This window comes from Salmo salar, chromosome 11, assembly GCF_965601325.2.
Source record: "Salmo salar chromosome 11, fSalSal1, whole genome shotgun sequence".
NCBI lineage: Eukaryota > Metazoa > Chordata > Actinopteri > Salmoniformes > Salmonidae > Salmo > Salmo salar.
In genome coordinates this window covers 19387145-19408686 of record NC_138301.1, presented here as the reverse complement: position 1 = coordinate 19408686, position 21542 = coordinate 19387145, and the positions used below count along the sequence as shown (strand labels likewise).

The window sequence follows — 21542 nt, the reverse complement described above, 5'->3', positions numbered from 1 at the left end:
GAACTATTGGGGATAGTAGATTGACATAGGCTAGTGCTTTAGCTGTTCGGTAAGCCTAGTTCTTCTAACATCTTCAATATGCGCCTCAGAACTCGATAAGAGGGATGCGCACAGATGTGTCTGTCTTCACTTGTAGCATACTTCTTAGCTGAGATGCCTGTGAGAAGGACCTGATAATGTGACGGGCATTGGCTAAGAATGTAGATATCTGAGAGAACCACGTGGCTGAGAGGTGCTTTGGAGTGCCACAGCCAGGAGAAGGGAATTATAATTGTTATAGTCAGCCCAAGGGGACAATGGCCACCGCAAAAGGCATGGAATTTTTAGGCGGCATTATGGCCACACAAGGGGGATGCTGCTGGGAATTTTTTTATTTCACCTTTATTTAACCAGCTAGGCAAGTTGAGAACAAGTTCTCATTTACAATTGCGATCTGGCCAAGATAAAGTAAAGCAGTTCGACACATACAACACACATGGAGTAAAACAAACATACAGTCAATAATACAATAGAAAAATGTGTTTATATACAATGTGAGCAAATGAGGTGAGATAAGGGAGGTAAAGGCAAAAAAGACCATGGTGGCAAAGTAAATACAATATAGCAAGTAAAACACTGGAATGGTAGATTTGTAGTGGAAGAAAGTGCAAAGTAGAAATAGAAATAATGGGGTGCAAAGGAGCAAAATAAATAAATAAATAAATACAGTAGGGGAAGATGTAGTTGTTTGGGCTAAATTATAGATGGGCTATGTACAGGTGCAGCGATCTGTTCTGACAGTTGGTGCTTAAAGCTAGTGAGGGAGATAAGTGTTTCCAGTTTCAGAGATTTTTGTAGTTCGTTCCAGTCATTGGCAGCAGAGAACTGGAAGGAGAGACAGCCAAAGGATGAATTGGCTTTGGGGGTGACCAGAGAGATATACCTGCTGGAGCGCGTGCTACAGGTGGGTGCTGCTACGGTGACCAGTGAGCTGGTCTGTTGAGAATATTATCAAGTGCTTGTCAAATTGTGAATGAGTGATTGATGAAGTTTGTGCAAATCAGAGCTCATGCCTTTCATGAGAATTTTTTCAAATCATCATTAGAGTTGCATCATGCAGCTTTAGAATGTATAAAAAATCTAAACATATAGCCCAAAGTTTATATCACAACTAAAGTTGCATAAATAACTCGATATTAAGCATATGAGGACCTATTTCTTTGTGAACCGCTCAACACAGAATTGCATGCACTTCCTTGGAAATCGTTTGGAGAAAATATATTTTCAATTTTATTCAGCTGTGTTCAATTGTATTCTTCATACTATAAAATAATGTGGAATCTAAGCAACTCTTGTTGCTAAATTAACTAGTGTAGCCCACAGCCATATGGCATAGCCATATCAGGGCCTAATATAAGGACAACTCAGTATGCTATACTCTTCTTCTGAAATAGACTACATTTTCTTCATATCATGTTTCTTTAGACCTGTCTAAAATAAATCATGGATTTATTGTGATGTGTAGGCTATATTAAATGGATTAATTAGACTTTTTAAAATGTAGATGTTCCAAAGGTCGCATCAGTAGCTTGGACGCCATGCGTGGAAGCCAGGAGATGCTAAACGTGTTTATGTTAATTAACAGTCAATTCCCGTGAGACCGGCAGTTATTTGCTTGACAATGACCGTCTGACAAAATTTCATGACCCCCACAGCCATACTGTACTTGCAATATGTTCAATATAATGATGAATGAATAAATATAAAGATAGCCTACACAGGAAGGCACATTACTATAACTGGTAGTATTAATGTGCACTATAAGAAAACTACGAATGAATGGGGCATGTCTTTAATGCACACAGGGCAGATTGTGATTATATGGATTGGTGATAACTATTATGAATAACAGAACGTGTTGCAGCCCAGTGGACAAAAGTGGCCAAATGCTAATTGCTGTAGTGATTTGAATGAACATCTGAAAATAAACCTGTGTGGTGTGTGTGTGTTGCCTTCAGGTGGTTTGTGAGGAATACTGAAAAACAATTAGATAACAGGAGAATTTAGCGGCACGAAGTAATTAAGTTCCAGGGTAAAAATGATCAAATGAGACATGGTGATAATTGAGGCTGATTTTCAACATCCTGTGGGTATGAGATACCTTAGTAGCACCCTCTCCCAATACATCAGCACAAATGCCAGTCTGCAATGGAGCACTAATTTCTGTCAGGTTCAGGGAATGGCATGTGGCTGATTGGGCCTATACTCGTAGCTCCTCACAGGTTCTTCATTCCCTCTAATTAACTAGCAATTAGGTCCCATTGCCGCTAATTAGAATCCCCTGCTCAAGATATTGGAGCAAAAAAGTGGCTCCTCTGTAATTAGCTGCTTCATACACTCAATAGTTAGTATAAGTTAGAAAGCCTCTCCACTCAGTACACTCCATAATAAGAACACTGACGCAGGAGGGAGTTGTTTCACTCACTGACGGTTCAACAACAATGACATAGCAACAACCTCAATAGTCTCACAGCTACGCATGTGGCAATGAATAACTATCATAGAATAACACACAATGACCCACAGTATGACAGTTAGGTCCATTCAGTTCACTTCTGGATCAGTGATGGATTATTAATGTTTTATAAGCCCTGGGAGCCAGTGAGTAGGGGACATGATGAGACATATGCATTTTGATTAACATCCCAATTAGGGTTAACAGTGATGAATCCCCGGGCAGGCCACTGGTGATGCAGCCTCCTGCTGAGTCTCTTCCTTCCTTCCAGTCATCATCTCTCTCTGTCTCACTTCCTTCAGTCTCTGGGTTATCAATCCACGGTTTACACCAACCTTCAGCAGGATACAGATGTAGGATATTCATTTGAGCCAGTTTGCTACAGTGGTTAAAATATCCTGCAGCAACAGGAAATGTGAATTATTATGTGGATTATAATTAATATACATTTTTGTAGAGGTTGATACATTTTTCATAAGGGTAAATTCAGTCTGAAATGTCTGTGAAAATGTCAAACTTCAGAAGCCTTTTTAAACCTTAAATACATTACATTTGAAAGTTCTGCTGCAACAGGGTGATCAAATTAAGATCCTACATCTGTAGTCTGCTGATTCATCAGGGAGAGGTGCAGGGGCATAGAGAAATAAGGCATGCAATAAGAACAACTCTTCTTTTCCTCTGTGCCAATAGACTCCAGCGATACCCTACCTTAAATGTCTTAACCTGCACACACTACCTACGGAATAAGACATCTTCATTACAGATATAGGATCTTAATTTGATCACTGTGTTGCAGTTGAACCTTCCTGAAATGCAGGAGATGTAAAACATGTATTTAAGGTTTAAAAAGGCTTCTGAAGTTTGTAATTGAAAATTTCAGACTTGATTTTCCCTTTGAAAAATGCATCAACCCCACAAAAATGTACATTCATTATAATCCACATAATACTTCACATTTCCTGTTGCTGCAGGATTATTTTCCTGCTGCAGCGAAATGGCTCAAATTAAGAACCTACATCTGTAAATTTCCCCAGACCTGTTTTCGAATGCAGTCATCGACTGTGCTGTGCTCTGCACGACCTCGATTTGCACCACTGAGTTTCTGTATGAATTCCTAAATAAGAAAATGAGTTTGTGCATTTCCCCAGTGTAGTACATCCTGGTATGTTTCCTGCTCTATGAGAAAACAGTCCTACTCATAAATCAGTACATCAAAGAATAATACAGTATTAGAAAACTAGAAAGACTGTAGAACTCCAGAAATAAAAGGCTTTTTCTGCTCAAACCAAAATGTTACTTTCTTACTCAGAGGCATGAATTATGAAGTAAATAGGATGGCAGACGAATATGGGTATACAATCTAGCATGTAAAAACAAAGCACTCCAATTTGTCTAAGTTACTGTCACCTTCACTCAGCTTTCTCATTTCGCCACATGGAGATGAGCCTTCCCTAAAAAGCCTGTATGGTGGAACACAAGCTGTCTTTGTGCCCATGTGTGCACTTAGCAAATAGACCGGGCAGATATGAGGGACTGAGACAAATTGCTTGGGATGATGGTGGGGTATAGAGGAGAGGCAGAGTCTGCATGGGACCATCTTAATCATGGAATAGCCAGAGAGGGCTGTCAAATGCTTTTGTTTCAGTGGGACACTTCTAAACGCTGTTCTGAATTATCTGTACATTGCTTTCTAGATATTTTAGCAGATACGGAGTAAAGTGTTAAAATAACCTCCTCCTTACACTTCTCCAGAAATGAGACATAAATCTACCTCAGAATCACAGTAGTGACAAACAACAATTACATGAAGACACTATTTTATCAGTTAATTCAAATAAACATGGAACAGTAGCCTTAAAGAAATGCAATAAATAGTTTCCTGTTTAGAGTAAATTGTCAGGGGACACTCTTTGAACTGAAATACTTGCAAGGGAGGTTACAATTTCTAATTTATTTTGATTTTCTTCATGATGCTTTTGCCCTCTGGATTCAAGGTAATTAATTGTTTTCATTAGCAATCATCCTCCAGTGCATTTGTTTCTCTGTAACTCAATAATCGTTCCATTACTGGTAAAGCAAATCAACATTCTGGAGACTCCCTTTCCACACTCTCACACTCCACCCCTGCTTCAGCACACTTTCACGGACACCACATTCCCTTTGGATTGGTAGATCTTAGTTGTCATTCCAGTAAATTGTCAATCCCAAAACCACTGCATACATTGAGGCTGTACTCTGTAAAGAACAGACACCCTGTAGAGAAATGACAACATTTCTACTCTGTTACCGTGGCACCAATGTTACCCTGACACCCAGATTCTACCAATCCATAACCTGCAAAGGTAATTAACTGTGGGAGTTGCTAAGTGGCATTCTGAGAGTTAAAAGGAAGCATGGAAGAATGAGATACTGTATCTGCACTTCCCTTTGAGGGAAAAGGGTTACAGCATTTCTGCATTCTGCTATGAAATGAGGATATTCATTGGTCCCTTAAGAGTACATAGACTGTCAGTGCAAAGTAGGGTACTTACAGTTGAAGTTGGAAGTTTACATACGCCTTAGCAAAATACATTGAAACTCAGTTTTTCACAATTCCTGACATTTAATCCTAGTAAAAATGTCCTGTCTTAGGTCAGTTAGGATCACCACTTTATTTTAATGTGAAATGTCAGAATAATAGTAGAGAGAATGATTTCAGCTTTTATTTCTTTCATCACATTCCAGTGGGTCAGAAGTTTACATACACTCATTAGTACTTGGTAGCATTGCCATTCAATTGTTTAACTTGGGTCAAACGTTTTGGGTAGCCTTCCACAAGCTTCCCATAATAAGTTGGGTGAATTGTAGCCCATTCCCCCTGACAGAGCTGGTGTAACTGAGTCAGGTTTGTAGGCCTCCTTGTTCACACACACCTTTTCAGTTCTGTCCACAAATGTATGTTCTATAGGTTTGAGGTCAGGGCTTTGTGATGGTCACTCCAATACCTTGACTTTGTTGTCCTTAAGCCATTTTGCCACAACTTTGGAAGTATGCTTGGGGTCATTGTTCATTTGGATGACCCATTTGCGACAAAGCTTCAACTTCCTGACTGATGTCTTGAGATGTTGCTTCAATATATCCACATAATTTTCCTGCCTCATGATGCCATGTATTTTGTGAAGTGCACCAGTCCCTCCTGCAGCAAAGCACCCCCACAACATGATGCTGCCACCCCGTGCTTCACGGTTGGGATGGTGTTCTTTGGCTTGCAAGCCTCCCCCTTTCCCCTCCAAACATAACGATGGTCATTATGGCCAAACAGTTCTATTTTTGTTTCTTCAGACCAGAGAACATTTCTCCAAAAAGTACGATATTTGTCCCCATGTGCAGTTGCAAACCATAGTCTGACTTTTTTATGGCGGTTTTGGAGCAGTGGCTTCCTCCTTGCTGAGCGGCCTTTCAGGTTATGTCAATATAGGACTCATTTTACTGTGGATATAGATACTTTTGTACCTGTTTCCTCCAGCATCTTCACAAGGTCCTTTGCTGTTGTTCTGGGATTGATTTGCACTTTTCGCACCAAAGTACGTTCCTCTCTAGGAGACAGAACGCATCCCCTTCCCGAGCGGTATGACGACTGTGTGGTTCCTTGGTGTTTATACTTGCGTACTATTGTTTGTACAGATGAACGTGGTATCTTCAGGCATTTGGAAATTGCTCCAAAGGATGAATCAGACTTGTGGAGGTCTACAATTTTTTTTCTGAGGTCTTGGTTGATTTCTTTTGATTTTCCCATGATGTCAAGCAAAGAGGCACTGAGTTTGAAGGTAGGTCTTGAAATACATCCACAGGTACACCTCCAATTGACTCAAAGTATGTCAATTAGCCTATCAGAAGCTTCTAAAGCCATGACATAATTTTCTGGAATTTCCCAAGCTGTTTAAATGGACAGTCAACTTAGTGTATGTTAACTTTTGACCCACTGGAATTGTGATACAGTGAATTATAAGTGAAATAATCTGTCTGTGAACAATTGCTGGAAAAAAATGATAAAGTAGATGTCCTAACCGACTTTCCACAAATGTATTGTTAAGAAACTATAGTTTTGGCGTGGTTGAAAAATGAGATTTAATGACTTCAACTGTAACTAAATATCTAATGAAAGTCTGTGTGAGAGTTTTCCCAGTCTGTCAATGAAATGTTACATGCTGACCAGATCGGACACGTCGCGTGCGCGAGCGTTGCAAAATAAATTTAGAAATCCATGTTATTCAATTATTGCACCCACACTGCTCGCGCACGCCAATGAGTGTCTGCGATGCCAAGGGCTAAAATAGAAGTCATTCCTATTACTGATGCAGATCGCACTGCAAGTCCTGCCTCTCCCATCTCCTCATTGGTTTATAGAAGCAGGTACCCACGTGCCATCTCCTCATTGGTTTACCCACGTGGGTGATTGAAAGACGAAATGTTTTGCCGATTGTCTTGGTAATACTATGAAAATGTAGATGCCAATCACCATATAAGTTCAAAGATGAAAAAGCCTGGAAGGAGGAGAGATGACTAGAAACGATTCGGTTGGCCATTTTATGTATGGATTAATTGTCGGAGTAGAAGACCTTGTGCATTTCAGGTAAAATAACAACTCAATGTTTATATCCCAGGACAAATTAGCTAGCAACAACAAGCTAGCTAAATAGGCCAAATTAGCTAGCAAGTGCAAGCTAACTAGCTAAATTGCCATAGATGTTTAATGCTTTTCGACCTGTCCCCAAATCAATGTTATTGGTTCAGAGTTTGCTTTGATATTTTAACCTGCGTGTCGTGATTGCGTTTGGTGTAGGGGGACAAAATAAATGTATGCACGATAACGCACGATGGCGCACGCGCACAGCCGGTTTGGGTTCCGTGTTAGTCTTTGATGCATTAAGTAACGTTTACAAAAACAAAAGTAACCTGGCATCGCCAATGATTTGATTAATATTTTGGGTAGCTTCCCAACAGTCAGCAGATCAGCTGAACACGGCCTGTTCAGCCCTAATGTTAGATCAAGAGAACCACTTGTTTGCAATCCATATTCAACCTATATTCAGCAAGTTAAGCATCATGTATTATTATGACACTTGGTTGCCTCTTGCAGCCATTATGTCATTCAATATTTAATTGAAAGGATGTGGGGGCAAACTGACTTGGCATGGCAGAATACAGGGGGTGAAATTTTAGTGGAAGCAACAAGGCAGATAAGTGCTCTGTAGCCAAAACCATGCAAAAAGATAAAACCGTCGGCTATACATGTCTTGTTCCATTATACAACATTTATTACCTGCCCCCCAGCAAGGAGTGTATAACACACAGTGCACACACACACACACACACACACACACACACACACACACACGTCCCCTCTCTCGCTCCTCTTCTCAAGAGTAAACACTCATTGTGATTTAGAGGGCTTTTCAATTGATTTGACGGGTTGATTTGATTGAGGCCTTCCAATCAAATAGCATCATCATCTCCCTCTGAATCAGCACCATAGCATTAGTTATCCCCAGGGGTAATATACAGCCCCCGAGGTAAAATAAACCAGAGGACCACTGCCTTCTCACAAAAACAATCACCATTAAATACACCCATACTTTGTCTTTGCTTTCCTCATGTTCAGAGGGGAGATCTATAGTAAAGTCTCTGAGGCACAGCTGTACTTTACGGAAGAAAACTCCTTTGAGTTCTGTCATGTCTAAATTCATATTCACTTTTTGATGACTCAGGAAGACCTCTCAAGTGAATTCGCAGTTACCTGTGTAGAGGAGCACTCTTGAACGGCTCAAAATGTATGCTGGTATGCTCATAAAAAGCCAGGTAAACACATTGCAGGAGAAAAGAGACTTCACACATCATCATTCTGAGTGATTGATGCCTGAATGATGCCCAGTGTTATACAGCACAAGACACAATTATATTAGAGGTCGACCGATTATGATTTTTGGAGGACCAAAAAAAGCCAATACCAATCAATCGGCCGATTTTTATATACACTGCTCAAAAAAATAAAGGGAACACTTAAACAACACAATGTAACTCCAAGTCAATCACACTTCTGTGAAATCAAACTGTCCACTTAGGAAGCAACACTGATTGATAATAAATTTCACATGCTGTTGTGAAAATGGAATAGACAACAGGTGGAAATTATAGGCAATTAGCAAGACACCCCCAATAAAGGAGTGGTTCTGCAGGTGGGGACCACAGACCACTTCTCAGTTCCTATGCTTCCTGGCTGATGTTTTGGTCACTTTTGAATGCTGGCGGTGCTTTCACTCTAGTGGTAGCATGAGACGGAATCTACAACCCACACATGTGGCTCAGGTAGTGCAGCTCATCCAGGATGGCACATCAATGCGAGCTGTGGCAAGAAGGTTTGCTGTGTCTGCCAGCATAGTGTCCAGAGCATGGAGGCACTACCAGGAGACAGGCCAGTACATCAGGAGATGTGGAGGAGGCCGTAGGAGGGCAACAACCCAGCAGCAGGACCGCTACCTCCGCCTTTGTGCAAGGAGGAGCAGGAGAAGCCCTGCCAGAGCCCTGCAAAATGACCTCCAGCAGGCCACAAATGTGCATGTGTCTGCTCAAACGGTCAGAAACAGACTCCATGAGGGTGGTATGAGGGCCCAACGTCCACAGGTGGGGGTTGTGCTTACAGCCCAACACCGTGCAGGACGTTTGGCATTTCCCAGAGAACACCAAGATTGGCAAATTCGCCACTGGCGCCCTGTGCTCTTCACAGATGAAAGCAGGTTCACACTGAGCACGTGACAGACGTGACAGAGTCTGGAGACGCCGTGGAGAACGTTTGGCTGCCTGCAACATCCTCCAGCATGACCGGTTTGGCAGTGGGTCAGTCATGGTGTGGGGTGGCATTTCTTTGGGGGGCCGCACAGCCCTCCATGTGCTCGCCAGAGGTAGCCTGACTGCCATAAGGTACCGAGATGAGATCCTCAGACCCCTTGTGAGACCATATGCTGGTGCGGTTGGCCCTGGGTTCCTCCTAATGCAAGACAATGCTAGACCTCATGTGGCTGGAGTGTGTCAGCAGTTCCTGCAAGAGGAAGGCATTGATGCTATGGACTGGCCTGCCCGTTCCCCAGACCTGAATCCAATTGAGCACATCTGGGACATCATGTCTCGCTCGATCCACCAACGCCACATTGCACCACAGACTGTCCAGGAGTTGGCGGATGCTCTAGTGCAGGTCTAGGAGGAGATCCCTCAGGAGACCATCCGCCACCTCATCAGGAGCATGCCCAGGCATTGTAGGGAGGTCATACAGGCACGTGGAGGCCACACACACTACTGAGCCTCATTTTGACTTGTTTTAAGGACATTACATTAAAGTTGGATCAGCCTGTAGTGTGGTTTTCCACTTTAATTTTGAGTGTGACTCCAAATCCAGACCTCCATGGGTTGATAAATTGGATTTCCATTGATTATTTTTGTGTGATTTTGTTGTCAGCACATTCAACTATGTAAAGAAAAAAGTATTTAATAAGATTATTTCTTTCATTCAGATCTAGGATGTGTTGTTTAAGTGTTCCCTTTATTTTTTTGAGCAGTATATGTAATAATGACAATTATTCCCAGTTCTTCAATATTCCCAGTTAAGAAGTTTTAGGTTTTGTTATTATAGAAATTATAACGCGTAGACTATTTGTATTTCATATACCTTGGACTATTGGATGTTCTAATAGGTACTTTAGTATTGCCAGCCTAATCTCAGGAGTTGATAGGCTTGAAGTCATAAACAGCGCTGTGACTCAAGTATTGCTAAGAGCTGCTGGCAAACGCAGTAAAGTTTGAATGAATGCTTACAAGCCTGCTGCTGCCTACCACCGCTCAGTCACACTGCTCTATCAAATCGTAGACTTAATTATAATACAATAAACACATAAATACGAGCCTTTGGTCATTAATATGGTCAAATCCGTAAACTATCATTTCGAAAACAAAATGTTTATTCTTTCAGTGAAATACGGAACCGTTCCGTATTTTATCTAACGGTGGCAACCCTAAGTCTAAATATTGCTGTTACATTGCACAACCTTCAACGTTATGTCATAATTATGTAAAATTCTGGCAAATTAGTTCACAATGAGCCAGGCGGCCCAAACTGTTGCATATACCTGCTAACATCATTTTTTTAAACTAAATATGCAGCTTTAAAAATATATACTTCTGTTTATTGATTTAAAAAAAGGCATTGATGTTTATGGTTAGGTACATTCGTGCAACGATTGTGCTTTTTTTATCATCCCGTTTGGCGGAGTAGGCTGTGATTCGATGCTAAATTAACAGGCACCGCATTGATTATATGCAATGCAGGACAAGCTAGTTAACCTAGTAATATCATCAACCATGTGTAGTTAACTAGTGAAGATTGTTTTTTATAAGATAAGTTTAATGCTAGCTAGCAACTTACCTTGGCTCCTTGCTGCACTCGCGTAACAGGTGGTCAGCCTGCCACTCAGTTTCCTTGTGGAAAGCAATATTATCGGCATCCAAAAACGCTGATTACCGATTGTTATGAAAACTTTAAATCTGCCCTAATTAAAATCGGTCAACCTCTAATTTCTATGTCTCTGTACAAGAACACTCCGTCATATATATATATATATGCTTGTCACATACTAAATATGTTCAGGGTAAACAAGTGTCATGGCAGCGTATTTATTAATAGAGGACTATGTAAGTTGTTGTCCGTTTTGTACAGCAGTACCTTCACACACATGCATTTACAGTATGAAGGCTTTTGGGAGCACAAGGAAAGCCGTAGAGTGCAGTAACAGCACTTATGGTGGGCGTGTGTGGACTTGTCAGCTACCCAGCCGAGCCTCATTCAGTGACTGTGCTTAATAAATATCAAGGGTTGTGTGCAGTGCCTTATGCGCTCTTTAGACAAATGCAGACCACTGCCCTCTATCATCAAATACTGATATGAGGAGTTTTCAAGCCTTATTATATTGAGTATGGAGGTGACATCAGTCAGACACGTTTTAACGGACTGTCTGTGTCCAACATGGTGATACCACGCCTGCTGTGTACCGGTGAAAATGTTCCCTTCCCACATGCAGTGATACACTGTGGGACATGGGGCTTTATCTTTACATTACAAGCAGCGCTTGAGGTGTGTGTGTGGTTTTGTTTTACTATCCTTGTGGAGACCAGAAGTCCTCACAAGGATAATAAAACAAGAAAATTCGGACAAGTGGGGACATTTCGCCGGTCCCCACAAGGAAAAAGGCTATTTTAGGCTTAGCGGCTAGGTTTAGGGTTACAATAAGGATTAGGGATAGAATTAAGGTTAGGGTTAGAGGTTTAGGAGTTAGGGTTAGATTTAGGGTTAGGGAAAATAGGATTTTGAATGGGAATACATTTGTTGGTCCCCACAAGGATAGTAAAATAAAAGTGTGTGTGTGTGCGCATTCGTGCATCAGTACATCGTGTGACAGTTACAGGAACAGCAAACTGGAACTGTTTTCATTCTTGGCATTCTTACATTGGCAAGATAAATAGAACTCTAGATGTGTTCTGAGTAGTAGTCTTCCTGGTTTACTATTCTACAAAACGAATCCACATTTTTTTATGCCTGCCCAAGCCGTGTCTTCAAACCTATCTCAAATCTGAGGTCCACCTCTAATAGGCTGAGTGATGATACATTCCAAATCAACATGCAAGCACAGCTGAGTTCCAGTGCATGTTTTATCAGTCCACCCTCCATACAGTATAGTGCTATAGACAGAGGGCATTCTGTTCTTCCAGCCGTGTTCTGTGCCACATTGAATTGATCTTTACAATCTGACCTAATGCGACATTTCTCCTTTTGAGTAACACAAATAGTCCAAACATTTCCTGAGGAGATAAGACAGTTAGGCAGACACTCTTACAGAGAAAACATACAGAGTGCTGTTCAACAGGCTGCTCTCTGTCAGTGCCAAACAGTGAAATGTAGTCTTGGCACCACAAAGAATGTTTACTCAAGCCAGACTTGACTATGTATGGTGCCTCACAGCTCAGTGAAGTCCACCTCTGCCAGTGACCTAGGGATGGGTGTCTCCCTGTAACTCATACTCTACCTGTCTTGCACAGTTTCAAATCAGAGCCTGGTTAACATTATTCTCTTGTGTTGACAAGAGTGAAGCTCAAATCATGACACAGAAAGGGAGGGAGAGAATTACAGTATGAGTATGGAGTAACTGTATGCTGTAGCTAGGGTCAAAGCCTGAAGGAATTTGAGAAGGGAATTCCAGACATTCCCAAGAACACAAGAGGAATCCAAAGTCAAAAGGATATTCAATGTTTTTTTTTTTTTATATCAGATTCCCATTAGATTAATTGAATTAATGGCCCCATTCTGTAGCAATTGAGCTTGTGAGATAATTTTTTTAAACTGTTCTTTATAGTATTATGTCTGTCGAAATTCACTCGCTGCAAGTTCAACAGTATCTCCAACACTATGTCTGGGGAAGACAGACCAACCTCTGTTTGGGTACAGTATATACTGTGTGTGCCGTATTACATTGATATAACATCCTTCAAAATGTAGTCCCAGTACATTTGACATTGAGTTTTAAAGCTCAAAATAGATGACATTGTAGCTGATACGTACAGTACGCTGGGCTAGTTTTCACATTCAGTCTACACTACAGTTTTCATGAGACTATTGGCCTAACAGACAGACAAACTTCAAGAGATTCACAATAGGCAGTCATAATACACCTGATGAGCAGATGCAAAAAAAAAGACAATTATGCCAAAATGTATAAGGAGACAGATTCGGGTTTTGAAAAAGAAGGTTTTAAGCTTCAGCATGTGAGAGACAGCAAAGTATGAGGTTGAGTTTAACTGCAGCTACACATTTACTATATGTATATTTCATGCTGTGGGAGAAGCAATTAAGTTCACCAACACTGCTCCAATTATAATACATAGACTTCTAGGAATTTTGCCTCCAGAGAGAATAAATGGCTTTTGCAATGATCTCATTGTCCTTTTCCCTTTCTGTCACATGGCCCAGACAGGCAGACCACTCAAAGTAAGGAGATGACAAATGTTTGTCACATTATTCAGAAAGGAAAATGTTAGGGTCATCTTATGTTATAAATCAACAATGTCATTATTTGCTGAGTTTGGAGATATAGGCTCATTCACATAGGTCGATATCATTAATACATCGCAAACCATCCATTCAATGCAATTAAACATATGCAACTCAGAATCTATCAAACGGTAAGTAAAGGATACTTTGCTCAGTGTAGTGGTTACTTTACCTTGTATGTGCTGGTTGACCACATTCTCAAGTCGATCAAGTCTTTCTATGATCCGTAGGGTGTCCCCCTTCTTATCGCCTTCTAACTTTTTCTCTGGGACAGGCATAGGGACTTTGATGTATACATTCGCGATATAATTAGTGACCCATCCAACATAGAGGAGACACACGATGTTGGTCATGCCACTCAAGATCACGCATGTAGACACCAAAGTTTTGGTTCTCCTGGTGCAAGCCATCCCGACATCCCTCCATACAGCCAACGAAATTCAGTACACCAGAGGACAAGTGCGACTGTCGTCCACCAAAATCCTAGAATGTGCTATGCGCGTCACTTGAGAGCAACCTGGATAAATTACTAGAACTCCACAACGATGCAATTCGATCTGCAAATGCGGGCAACCAGCGCCTCCGGATCCAATAACCGCACTCTGCCTTCACGCGCAGAAGGCTATGATTTAATCCAAATAGGTAGGTCAAAAATGAAAAAAAAATCTCAGTCGTTGGAAAGTAAAGGTGATCGTCTTGGGGACGAACGTTCCCTATTTCGCTTCATTTGCAAGTCCACACCAGTCGCGATTTCTCAGACAGACAGAAAGCGGGGGAACATGCGTTTAACCACTGTCCAATGAGATACAATAGTGAAATTGTGTAATAGGCTACTGTGCATTCACTTCCACAATTATCCATTTAGATTAGAATGTGGGAAGGTTTTATTGTGAACGTTTTCAATTGCGCTAATAATTAATAGATAGTAATTACTCATTTAAAATGTCGCAGCAATTATTAACTGTAATTGTTTCAAGATATTCCTATTTTGACATAAAGGTAGGCTACTGTACAGTACTGTTTTCCAATCAAGGAATAGATTAAACCTAGGCTACAATTTACATTGTGAAATGTGACATTTACATTCTTGTCAAATACTTATTTCATGTCACATGCATTCTTGTCATCTGCAACCTGTCACATACTAAGAGTAGGCCTAGTAAACATATGCTAGAGATGACAGCATATTAAATATTGCCACCTTTACACTCAGTTGGTATGTTGGTATGCCATGTGTTGTTCTTGTGATAAAAGTATCCCCATATTGCTTCTGGTAATTGTTGACAACTAATGGTTTGTGTATCCAAATAAATGATTGACCTATTTTGTTAATAGCCTCTCCCTGCAAATTGAACATTCAACTTTGTTTCCAATGGATGTGGCACTGAAGAAGAGCGTGAGAGATCACTTGCAATACTTTATCAAGCCACAAGATAGAGACACTGGGACCTAAATGACAAGGTGTATAATAAGTGTTTGTACACACTACTTCATCAGTTCGACAGCAGAGGTTCATGTTAGAAAATGAACATGTTTATCTCATAACAGTGTCCTGCTTGTTGTTCCTAGATGAAGCCTATTCTCTCTCCAAAGGGCGGACACTGGACAACCCAATTACTACATTTCCATTGATCATCACAGTTACGCTATGTGAGGACACAGTGGAGTAGACAAACAGACAGCCAAACAAAACAATACGGTTCTGAAACACATTTTCATCCTCATCATCATTATTATTATTATCAAAGTCGCTTAGAATACACATTTTCCCTGCATGCACAACAACATATTTCATTGCACAATGGCACAGAAATCTATCTTTGCTGTGTGCATTTAGGTGTCCCTGAGTGAGAAGCTTACTTGAAACAGGCTACAACTGTTAGAGTGGGAACCATGGTGAAAGCATTTGGCCCAGTTCTTCCTTCAATGGTCTTAGAACCAACCCCATCATGCACAGTGGCTCCTTCTGGAGGGAACCCAGTGTGCCCAGCTGCTCCTGCTGTGTGCATCAGACAGGGCCTTGATCCCTCTCCCCCTGTATTCCTCTGGAACATGAAAGCATGAGAGAAATGCAGGCCTAAAAACGATTTCACCCCTTCAGGCCTAAAAACGACAATAAACACTGAAACATCTCAGCAGCCGCTCAATGGGGGGCATCATGGAAGATGCATATGCAATATTATATTGTAAGGTTGAGAAGGCTATTGATCTCTGATGCCAGCGTGAGTTCAGTGGAACATTGACAATGGAATGTAAATGTACTGGTGGTAAGGCATTATTTCCTCCCCTCTAACGAGTGATTCAGCGCTTGAACAATATGTCGTCATTTATTTGTAAGGTAATGGATTTACAGTAAAGCAAAGATAATATATTCAGCACCACAGCGATTCATTGATGCATGGTTTTGCATTGTCTTTTTCTACGAGACTCATCTATCGACAGTGCATTCGCAAAACATTCAGACCCCTTGACCTTTTCCACATTTTGTTACGTTACAGCCTTATTATAAAATGGATTCAATAAAAATAAATCTACACACAGTACCCAAAATGACAAAGCGAAACAGGTTTTTAGAAAAGTTTGCTAATTTATTACAAATAAAAAACAAATACCTTATTTACATACTGTAAGTATTCAGACCCTTTGCCATGAGACTTGAAATTGAACTCAGGCGCTTCCTGTTTCCATTGGTCATCCTTGAGATGTTTCTACAACTTGATTGGAGTACATCTGTGGTAAATTCAACTGTTTGGACATGACTTTGAAAGGCACCCACCTGTCTATATAAAGTCCCACAGTTGACAGTGCATGTCAGAGCAAAAACCAAGCCATGAAGTTGAAGGAATTGTGCTAGAGCTCCGAGACAGTATTGTGTCGAGCACAGATCTGGGGAAGGACCAAAACATTTCTGCGAATTGAATGTTCTCCAGAACACAGTGGCCTCCATCATCCTTAAATGGAAGAAGTTTGGAACCACCAAGACTCTTCCTAGAGCTGGCCGCCCCGCCGAACTGAGCAATCGGGAGAGAAGGGACTTGGTCAGGGAGGTGACCAAGAACCTGATGGTCACTCTAAAAGAGCTCCAGAGTTCCTCTGTGGAGATGGGAGAACCTTCCAGAAGGACAACCATCTCTGCAGTACTCCACCAATCAGGCCTGTATGGTAGAGTCGCCAGACGGAAGCCACTCCTCAGTAAAAGGCACATGACAGCCCGTTTGGAGTTTGCCAAAAGGGACCTAAAGACTATCAGACCATGGGAAACAAGATTCTCTGGTCTGATGAAACCAAGATTGAACTCTTTGGCCTGAATTTCAAGCGTCACGTCTGGAGGAAATCTGACACCATCCCTACGGTGAAGCATGGTGGTGGCAGCATCATGCTGTGGGGATATTTTTCAGCAGCAGGGACTGCGAGACAAGTCAGTATTGAGGGAAAGATGAATGGAGCAAAGTACAGAGAGATCCTTGATGAAAACCTGCTCAGAACCTCAGACTAGGTGCAAAGGTTCACCTTCCAACAGGACAATGACCCTAAGCACACAGCCAAGACAATGCAGGAGTGGCTTCGGGACAAGTCTCTGAATGTCCTTGAGTGGCCCAGCCAGAGCCTGGACTTGAACCCGATCGAACGTCTCTGGAGAGACCTGAAAATACCTGTGCAGGGACGCTCCCCATCCAACCTGACAGAGCTTGAGAGGATCTGCAGAGATCAACGGGAGAAACTCCACAAATACAGGTGTGCCAAGCTTGTGGCGTCATACCCAAGAAGACTCGAGGCTGTAACCGCTGCCAAAGGTGCTTCAACAAAGTACTGAGTAAAGGGTCTGAATAGTTATGTAAATATGATATTTCCGTTTTTTATTTGTAATACATTTGCAAAAATGCCTAAAAATCTGTTTTGCCATTATGGGGTATTGTGTGTAGATTGATGAAGGGAAAAAACAATTTAATACATTTTAGAATAAGGCTGTAATGTAACAAAATGTGGGAAAATTCAAGGGGTCTGAGTACTTTCAGAATGCACTGTATATCCAATCTTTATGTTCGGTATATGACATTGGTCAGAAGTGAAAGGCTAAAGGTTGGGGGCGCTGCACTTCTCCGTCACGTCCCTTAATTCCTCTTCCTCCACCCTAACAATGCATCCTCCTTCCTGAATGACATTCTCTGCTGTACACTAATTGCCTTTCTGGGCCTCCCTTTTGTTGTGATGCCGTTAATGGATCTCAAATCGTCTAGTCGTATGAAACTTGAATTTTGAAAATTGGTATTTGCGTCTGCCCAGAGTGCAGGCCCTTTGTGAATGGCTTCAGTGCCAGTTTTTTAAGTGCCAAGCACACTGCAGCTGTGGGAGAGAATGGAGACTCAATTAAGGGGCACAGCAGAAAGCCGGTCTTGTTCCGCAGAACCTAGTCAGAGTGGCGAGGGTTTTGTAAAAATCTCAGTCCAAAGCACCATGCTGTAATTCTCCTATCTGCTGGAATATAATGTTCTTGGTGCAGTGGGGCCAAATAATTTTCTGTTTGTGTGCCAGTTGGAACAAAACGTTCCCAAATCCCATTCTGATTCGCTCTTCATGCTGGCTGCTTTTAGAGATGAGAGACATCTGTGTAATGCCTCAAGTGTTCCTCTGATACCAGCAGCTTCCAACAGCCCTTTTCCTGTCGCCAATCAAGAGGAACTAATTTATACCTTTTTACAGGTCAGTCCACTCTATACGTTGTATTCATAAATCCCGCTGGCCCCATGGTTCTCTTGTGAGGTTTGTTGCAGTGTGACCAGAACATTAATTTTGTGTAGCTCCCTATTGCTAAAGCACCGGGTTTCTAAGCCTCCTTTCCCTCAGGATTCCTAATGGGCATAAATGACAGTATCAGCGTCTGGTATCAGCATCCGACCTAAAATTACATTTCTCAATATGATCTGAAGGAGAGCTAGAGGGTCATTGGCACTCAGTGTCTTAGTCATCACAAGCACCAGTCAAAGACAGCAGCAGGGCCAGACTCACAATAGATGTGATGAAAGAGAGGCAGGGAATGTTGCCCCAGCAGGCCAGTTGTGTTTTCAACACCGGATTAAAGGCGGATAATTATGACAGATCTTTGCCCCTGACAGACGTCTGCACTGCTTAAGGAGTTTGACCAAACATATTTATGTCACAGCAGGGAGGTGGCAGTTGCCCTCTCAACCTTCGCTGTGGGACACTCACAGTCCCTGCCTCTTCAGAACAGAATGAATTACTGGCCTCGATTACAAACTTGATTAGAGAGAGGATGCCACAAGTAGAGAGCACCAAGCAGCCTCAGCATCTCTGGGAATTAAAAAGCTTTAACAATTGCATTGATGGGAAATTTGTAAGGATCAGTAGGGGAAGACATTATGCAAACACAATTAGAAGATATAATACCATCTGCTTACCATTTGATATCAAATGTATTCCTTTATAATCCCATTAAAATCACATTTGAACATAGAGGGTATTGTTATTTAAATATATTTGATAATCAAGATGGGATCCATTTGTTTTCCATTGCCCTTCCCTGTGTAAGCCCTGAGGTGACATGACAAACAACCACTGGTCTCCTATGATGCTCCATCTCATCAGCTTCACTCTCATGGGAGAATGAGTCAGGCCCTTATATAGTATTATCAGTGTGGTCCATTCCTCCCAGCTAACAGGCATACAGCCCACTGCACATCTGTGATTTAATACAGTGTGGAGCCAGCGGTTTGTAGGGCTACCTGGGTGTGATGTAAAATGGCAGTGCTTATTTTCATCTGGCTCTGCTTATTTACACTTACATCAGAATTAATGTCAACCCCACCACTCCAGCCCAGCCTCCATTCCTTTCATTTAACCTTGCCATATCTATCTACACTACAGTATGTGTCTTGGAAATCTTGGAGTCTTCAGACTGTCCTAAAAAACATTGAATTGGATTTTTCCAGGTCAGTTGAAGTGCTTTTTAACTAAGTTCTAACCCTGCACAGTTTATCGCAAGGTACAGAACTGGCCTTAAGCTCTCCTGCTTCAAGTTATGGAATTAGCTTTTTAATCAAAGTGTATAGAAAGCAGATGGCAACTCTCCTTGGGTTTAGACCAGTATATTATTAATATGATATTCTCTGTCTTTAATCACTCTGATGACAGACATGGCTGACAGATGGCCCTTAGGTTTTGAGGCCATTAAATTGTGAGAGTCCTATAGTCTGAATAGTTTTACACTTATTCCAGCCCATGCTGCTGACGCAAATATACTCCATCCACTTTAACCCACTACATCTAGTCCTGACAGTGCATGCCTGCATTTCCCAAAATAGGATTATCTCACATGTTGTGGTCATAGTATCCTCAAACAATCTCTGTCTACAGGTATAATAATGGCCAAGGATGCCAACCATGGAAACCTTGCTTCCACAGTGACAGAGCAGTGTGTTGTCATTAAGCTTGGGGCTCATGCGCCTGTCATCTCACACCTCTGTCTAAATTGCATATATACTGTATTGTCACGCCCTGATCTGTTTCACCTGTCCTTGTGATTGTCTCCACCCCCTCCAGGTGTCTTGTATGTTTCCAAGTCAACCAGCGGTTTTCCCGTTCTCCTGCTTTTTACATTCTCCTTTTTCTAGTCCTCCCGGTTTTGACCCATGCCTGTTTCTGGACTGTACCCTGACCATTCTCCCTGCCTTGACCACGAGTCTGTCTGCCACTCTGTACCTCCTGGACTCTGATCTGGTTTTGACCTTTTTGCCTGTCCATGACCATTCTCTTGCCTACCCCTTTTGGATTAATAGACATTGTAAGACTCCAACCATCTGCCTCCTGTGTCTGCATTTGGGTCTCGCCTTGATACTGTGTATTTTTTATAAATAATTTTGACAGTAACCCTCCTTTTTCATTTCCACATGTAGCAAGCAGAGTTATTGTGTTGTCCAATCTACAGTAGGTGAGTCAGATAATATAGTTTTCATGAATCTAATTAGCCTATTTCACAACGGCGCCAGCAGCAGCCCGCCTCGGCCTCATCACCTAATTGCCTATCAAGTTAAAAAAAGTTAGGTGAATCGGATCGGACTCGGATGGAGAGTGAGTGAATTGTTCAAGATGGATAAACAATAGTCAAGACCAAGAGGTGCACAAATGCACCGCAAAAAAAGCTTTATCTGATCAACCTCGTGCCAAATTGCCACATCAGCAAAGCTACCCCCTTGTCCTCGTTTGACGAAACACCATCGCAGGTGGAAGCTAGTAGACCTAGTTTTGCAGCAACTAGCAGCCTCCCAGGCCCGACAGAGACCCGGACTTTGCGGGGGTCCAGAGAAACTGCCCTAAGCCAGTAGAGACAAGGTCCATTAATCAACATACCTTACACTGGAGTGGGTGCTGTATATTTATGGAGTCTGACCTTTACATTACAGAGAGAACAACGATTCACTGTGAATGGATGTAGGAAGTTGTATGTCTATTGTCTAAGTACCAAGGCTGCAATCTGAACTATAGCCTACAAACATGGATGTAACTCAACCCATAGTGCCTCTGGCTTGAAATTAATTTCCTCTTTGCGAAAACATGCTAGAGAGGAATATTACAAAACTAAAAAGTCTTGCAAGACACAGAACTGTACTTAACTAAACTATGCTTGTCAAACTACATTATGCAGTGGTGTAAAGTACTTAAGTACAAATACTTTAAAGTACTACTTACAGTAAGTAGTTTTTTTGGGTACAGTGCATTCGGAAAGTATTCATACCCCTTGATTTTTTCCACATTTTGTGACATTACAGGCTTATTCTAAATGAATTTAATCGTTTTTTTCCCTCATCAATCTACTCAAAATACCCAATAATAACAGAGCAAAAACAGATTTGTAAATTTTTTGGGGCAAAAGAAAAAAGAAAAAACGGAAATATCACATTTATA

At 41.6% G+C, this 21542-nt stretch overlaps 1 protein-coding gene across 1 annotated transcript in view; it reads right to left on the bottom strand.

Moving 5' to 3' along the window:
- LOC106562107 (polypeptide N-acetylgalactosaminyltransferase 18) overlaps window positions 1-14425 on the bottom strand; it is a 102956-nt gene extending 88531 nt beyond the window's left edge. Inside the window, exon 1 of the mRNA XM_014126700.3 lies at window positions 13795-14425. Within this exon, the coding sequence (XP_013982175.1) occupies window positions 13795-14032 (238 nt within the window). The 5' untranslated portion in view covers window positions 14033-14425. The remainder of the gene's footprint in view (window positions 1-13794) is intronic.
- Between the last annotated feature and the right edge of the window lie 7117 nt (window positions 14426-21542).